Source organism: Pteropus alecto, unplaced genomic scaffold, assembly GCF_000325575.1.
Source record: "Pteropus alecto unplaced genomic scaffold, ASM32557v1 scaffold101, whole genome shotgun sequence".
Lineage (NCBI taxonomy): Eukaryota > Metazoa > Chordata > Mammalia > Chiroptera > Pteropodidae > Pteropus > Pteropus alecto.
Genome location: NW_006432945.1, coordinates 14,154,522 through 14,161,351, shown reverse-complemented (window position 1 = coordinate 14,161,351; position 6,830 = coordinate 14,154,522). Strand labels below are relative to the sequence as shown.

Genomic DNA, 6,830 nt, shown 5'->3' with positions numbered 1-6,830 from the left:
AGGGAAGTATATATAGGAAGACTGAACTAAAACTTTGTAAAGTTTTAATTCTCTAAAAATTAAGAAGAAATTAAGATAAAATAGTGACATATTTTAAGCTTGGGTATTAGACACACTGGTGTTACATTATTTTTTCTTAAAAAACAAAACAGTATAAGTGTAACATTCAGCGTACCAGAGCTCACTTGAGGCTAAGCAGCTACAATTCTGACTCAAATACTATTGTTCACTGGATTCAACTTTGTTGTTTAAACTTCAGAGTTGTAAAAGAGTTATAATTTACTTGGACGAGAAATCCAAGCTCTTGATTAATTATGTGAAATAATTTAATTTTGGTTCTGAACAGCTGTTGGGTTAACTGCTGGCTGCACAGAAATATAAATGTTCTTTGTTTAGATAAGTAGTCAAGATTTTTAATTATACCTGAAACAAACAATAAAACATAGTTTAAATATAACTCAATCTCATAGTACAGAGTACAGGGGATCGTTCATTTGGCTTATCTTGACTTTTATTACTCATGGCTTGGTTATTACACATACCATCATTTCCGCGCTCCCTGCTGCCACAACATCTTTGGGTTTTGCATCTTTGGTTCCAATGTAGGAGCCGATGGTGTCACATGACCAGGGAGAATACTGGCTATAATCATTTCCTTTGTATTTCCCAGCTACTTTCAAGTCTTCATCCAAAAACTACAGATGGAAAAAAAAAGAAAAGAAAAAATAGGAAATGTAATAAGTTGCCATGATACGGGACATGTGATTTTGGAGAAACTTCTGTTATACTTTATAAAGTATAAATTTAATACAACTATACGTACGGTGTTGATAATCAGAACGGCAGTTTAAACACTGAGGACCCAAGATCAACATGGGTTTGCACTGCGCAGGTCCATTCACGCAGCTATTTTTCAGTAAATGCGCAGTTGGCCCTGTACCCCCAAGGTTTCACATCTGTGGATTCAATCAAATGCAGACTGAAACAGTATTTTCGCTCCACAGATGGGAACCCATGGATGCGGAAGGCCAACTGCATGCATGGTTCTACGTATGCCGTTTACATTAGGGACTTGAGCATCTGTAAATCTGGAGATGGACGGGGTGCTAGAACCGACCCTGGTAGGTACGGAAGGGCAACGTACAGTAGTTAAGTTTTTAAGGAGTCAAAAGTTATACTGGGAATTCTGACTGTGTCGGGGTTGGCAGCTCTAACCCCCATGATGTTCAAAGGTCAACTGTATATAGGTCTGTATGTCAGTAACTAAAATAATTCTAGATAAAGTTTCTTAATAGCCAGGCATTATTATAATTTTTATTAGAAGTCAACAAACAAACAAACAAGTACATGCCTTATGTCTGATTTAATCTTTGCTACATCACTATGAAGTAGGATTCATTATGCTTGATTTATAAATGGAGAAACCTGAGCCTCAGGGCTCAGGGAGGATAAGTAACTTACAAAAGATTATACACTGAGTGACACAATTAAACCTAAAGATAAATATGTTTGATTCCAAAATTAGCTCACTTTTCAGTGTCATATTGCCTTCCATATTTCTTAAAAAACAGTATAGCAAGGTTCTAAGATGTCTCTAATATAGTTTTCAAAAAAAAAATCAAGTAATGTTTATACTCACAAGTAAAATTACATTAATAGAAGACGTTATAACTTTATTAGTTAACCTACATTACTGTGGAATATTCATCCAGAGTGTTTAGAGAGGAAAGCTAGATGCTGTGAACTTAAACTTAGTGGATCGCTTTTGCAGACCCGAAAGGTTACCGTTTATTACCTGTGATACGATGCACTTCACTTTTCATTTCCTATTATTCATAATTTATCAGATAACAATGTTGTTTAGAATCATAATTCTACAAATAAAAGATGTAAGACATTTTCCTTACATAATATCAACTGCAACACAGCTGAGAAAACCTTTAAAAAAAACACACACACACATATACCCAATATAAGCTAAAGCAGTGTGTACAATCAACAAACCTAAATAAGATCGACAAAGTGAAAAGCTGGTTTTTCAAAAAAGACAAACTGATAAGTCCCTAACCAGACTGAAAAAATTATTACCAATATCAGAAGTGAAAAAATAAACACCACCACAGATCCTATTGACATTAAAAAGATGATAAATAACACTCATTCATAGCTATTAACGTTGTCTGTAGAAACAGAATGAAGGTAACCCCCCAAATTATGGTTTCTTGCCCTGTCGTACATTAGCCCGTTTATTCTAGCAACTTTTTTTCAGTGTTCTTTTTTTTCTTCTTTTCACAGCTACTATACTGGCCTGTTTCTCCTATTCTCTGAATCGACTTTACCATCCTGCTATTTTCCTCATTATTGAAATAAATTTTTGACATATCTTACTTATAAAAAGTCTAAAATGGAGAGGGGAATTTCATTAATTTGATAAAAATCACCTATAAAGAAACTTACAGTAAATGTTGTAAAAGAGCCATTCACTAAAAGACTATAAGTCAAGAATACTTCGCCCCTTTGATTCGACATTACACTGGAGGACTAGCTAGCACAAGGAAAAAAAAGAGACATAAAAGGATTGAAAAGAAAAAAGCAATATGGTCATTATTTATAGAGAACGTGACTGTGTGCCCAGAAAACCCAAAAGAATCCACTAATAAATACTAGAATTAAATACAGAAATTTAGCAAGGCTGCTGAACATAAAGTTCAGAACACAAAAATCTATTCTATCTATATTAATAACAAAGAAAACAAAATTTCAAAAAGGATTGCATTCAACTTGAAAAAATAAGTTATCTAGGAATAAGTTTAATGAAAGATGTGCAAGACACTGAAAACTGTGACATGTGACAGTACTGAGAGAAATCAAAGAAGATCCAAGTCGGTGGACGGTATACTCTGTTCTTGGAGACTCAGTATTGGAAAGATGTCACTTCTCTCCAGATGGATCTAAGCAACGCTGTCTCACAATGAGATCACGCATGTAATTTAAAAATTTCTAGTAACCACATTAAAAAAAACAGGTAAAATTTTAATAAGACATATTTTTAAACCTAATACATCCAAAGCAATATCATTTTAATATGTAATTAACAGACATATTAATGAAATATTTTACTTTGGGGGGTTCTAAATCTTCAGGTCCAGTGTATATTTCATGCTCACAGCACACCTGATTTTGGACTAGCCTCATTATAGGCGCTCAGCAGCCACATGTAGCTAGTGGTCACTATACCAGACAGCACAGATCCAGAGATTTAATGTAACCTTAATAGAAACTGCAGCAGATATTTTGGTAGACAACAAAATGCTGATTCTAAATGTGTCTAGAAATTCCATGGGCCAAGAAGAGCAAAGGTACAACTGAAAAACATCCATCTCCACATACTGACTTTTATAAAACTACACTATGACAATGCAGTTGGTATAAGGACAGAAAAATAGATCAATGAAAGAGAAGAGAGACCAGAAACACATACAGTCACCTGATCATGAGAAAGGTGACCTGATCATGATTAAGGGGACTGCAGGGCACTAGGGAAAGGATGGTCTTTTCATTAAACGGTGCTGGGTCAATGAGATATCCTTGGGGGAAGGAAAATGGATCTCAACTCCTAATACACTGTAATACAAAAATCATTCCAGACGGACTGCAGATCTAAATGGGAAATAAAATAATAAACGTTTTGGAAGAAAATATAGGACAAATCGATAACTGAGACTAAAAATGAAGTACTTACTTCCTCTTGATGGAAGGTGGGAGGCAAGGTTGGTGAAGGCGCAAAAGGAGGCGGCGAGATCACTTTCCTTTCCTCTAGCTGGGCCATTATCTCCTTTCGTCTTCGATGCAGCTCATCTAGGCTAGGATGGGGCTGGGGAGGGGGAGGAAGCCGGCTATAAGGAGGCTCCTGAAAATGCAAAGATTAGTAAAATCTGAAAACAAATTTCAGAACACATTAATGTATCTAGTAAATATTTCATGTAAGCAGTGGCGTGTATACTCATCTTAACATTTGGAAATATCGAGACTTAATAAAACAAAGCAAAACAAAACAAATAACCCTCCCAAAACTCTCAGGATTTCCCAAAGAGCTAAATTTAAATTTCGTTTTCTTGGCCAGAGACCGTAATTTCCAAACAGTTCTAAAATGTTAATAAAGCTATCTAACATTCAGAAGCTAAGAAGGGTTATTAGTGAGAGGGGGTGGGAAAATTTAATAGTTTAATTAAAAAAAAAACAAAACAAACTTATTGAAATTATGAAAAGATGAGAACAAAGGGAAGCTTTCTTATTAAAAAAAAATCACTGCAAGCAACAATCAAGTTAAATCTACGTAATAAGAAAAAAATCCAGCATACTCTGATGTACGAAGGTCTGATCTGAGTTGGATGAGGGGCCACTGGATAGTAACCCTCCATCTGTTGGTATCTTTCTCTGGATTCTGGCACGTAGGGCGGTACTGCCGCAGGGATCTCAATGGGTATGAGACTTTCTCGGAAAAGCTCCTCTCTAGGAGGAGCAGGGTACACTCGCCGGCCATCATAGTGCGGCGGGTACATGGGCGGGTACTGCTGTGGCTGTGTGCCGTACTGAGAGCTGACTACGCGGTCCTGGAGGTAAGGTGGGTAATGATCCAAGTAGGGAGGACCCGGTTCCGGAGCAGACGGTGGAGGTCGGACAAAGCGGGACACACACTGCGGTGGCGGAGTATAGTACACACCTGTATGACACAAGAGGACCCAAGCAAGAGTGAGCCAATGTATTTTTCTATATAATATTTTGTATTTTTCTACATAGTATTTTCTATATAATAATTTTAAAATATTTCGACACTAAATAATTAACAATCCACTCATTTCTTTAGATGTTTCCCCCTCTGCTTATGTAGTCGGGTTAGCTTTACAAAAAATAAAATGTAAAAATTATCCGTAAACGTCAATGAAAAAATAATCTATTTATAATTTATAGTAGTAGACTGGCTCTCTCAATTGTTTGACTGTCTTTCTGGTGCAAACATTGGAAAGCAAAAAACTACATTTCCCTGAAACTCAGGTTCCACAACTCACTCATCTGTGTGAGTTTTGAATGTGAAATCAAGCTACCTGGCAACAAGGTGGCATGGCACACAACGACCCTTTCTGCGGGTTCCTGAAACAACAATCACGGCCGCAGCTCCCCTGGTCCCAGGCTACTGGGACGTGATGCTGGAGCTCACAGTCAGGACACAAGTGCCCATTTCTGTTGCTGCTTTGCTGTGACAGGTTCTTGGGGCAGCCAGTTCTGGGACTCACTCCTGGGCCCTGTTTAAGCCTCCCTTCCAGCACCACCCACTGCCTCTGCAGGCGCCTAACCGCCCGCAGTGAACCTCACGATGCTTAATACTGAACCCCGCCTAGATACACCGTAGGTGAGGTCCTGTCGACAAAAGCAGTTGTTTTTTTGTTTCTGCAACAGATGGTCAAAAGGAAAATATAAACTGACTTTTATCATATTTTACATGTATTAATGCCATGCCAATAAACTATTCTTTTGAAAGCAGAGAAGGCATTTCTGATTCAAAATGAAGACGAAAAAAAAAAAAGACAGCCTTGGGAAAGAAAGACAGAGAACACCTTTGACCCACCTGTTTAAAAACTAATAGCACTACACTGTTTCTGACAGAAAGAGCTGACGCTTTAGTTTAAAAAATCAGGTGCTTGCTTTTTTCATGTGAATCATATGTGAAGCCTCAGCCACTTCCTCTCCTTCATTCTCCACGTGTAGTACTGTCATTCATACTGGCTAATGTTTCAAACTGGTCTGTTCTCTAAAATCTCCTTTTTTCCCCCACCACGCTAACCCAGACCTCGACACTCACACCTGGATTAACAATCGCCTCCTCACTACTCCCTGACTCTAGACTTTCATCTCTGCAATCCACTAGTAATTTTTTTTCTATTCTTGAATCCTTTATTTAAGGCATTCTTCCTTAAGTTCTCAGTGACCTGCCTTGAGTCTTGCAGTTAGTTTCTATCTCACTAATATTAACCACAAATGAACACTTATTTTTAACACACAGATACAAACAGGCATACCTCGTTTTATTGTACTTCGCTTTACTGGGTTTCGTAGGTAATGGCATTTTTTACAAACTGGAAGGTTTGTGGCAACCCTGCATTGAGCAAGTCTATTGCTGCCACTTTTCCAACAGGCCCAGATAATAGTGAGCACTTTTTAAAAATAAATTTTTAATTAAGGTATGTACAGTATTTTTTAGACATAATGCTACTGCACACATCAACAGACAACAGTATAAACATGATTTTTATACAAATACTGGGAAGAAAAACATGTGTGCGACCTGCTTTACTGTGGCGGCCAGAACCGAACCCACACCGCCGCGTGGTTTTCTAGTCTTTGCTAAAACTGACTCTACACTACGAACTCTCCACAGGTATGTACGCTGCATTTTTCATATATCTTACAGGGCCCAGAAGAATACTAGGTGATAATTGATAGGAAGAAAAACAGACTGTGCATAATTTATACCTACTGTAATATTAAATTCTTTTCCCATTTGAAGAAAATTTTGGTCAGGGAAATATATCCTGCCTTAGTCAGCAAACTTCCACTGTCTACTTGGGTGACTTGTTATTTCCATAAATATGTGAACATATTTAATATATTAAGTGCGTTCAGTAGTTTGGGAAATTTTATTTTATGGCTTTGCTACCTCATTTATTTCATACTATTTCGTTGATCATAAAATTTGTTTTTTCCAAAGTATTAAAATATATCTATTAAGGAGACTACTGCGAATGTGATCACTCTCACTTGGAATCGTTCTC

The 6,830-nt window shown here is 37.2% G+C and overlaps 1 protein-coding gene across 4 annotated transcripts in view; it reads right to left on the bottom strand.

Annotated features, from left to right (window-relative positions):
• RC3H1 (ring finger and CCCH-type domains 1) overlaps positions 1-6,830 on the bottom strand; it is a 35,966-nt gene that overhangs the window by 8,002 nt on the left and 21,134 nt on the right. For 3 of the 4 annotated variants that reach the window (XM_006907793.3, XM_006907794.3, XM_025043886.1), the window contains exons 11-13: positions 4,362-4,723; positions 3,743-3,910; positions 543-695 (exon numbers count right to left, since the gene is read on the bottom strand). In XM_006907793.3, coding sequence (XP_006907855.1) covers positions 543-695; positions 3,743-3,910; positions 4,362-4,723 — 683 coding nt within the window. The remainder of the gene's footprint in view (positions 1-542; positions 696-3,742; positions 3,911-4,361; positions 4,724-6,830) is intronic. The other variant, XM_025043887.1, reaches the window with a different exon arrangement.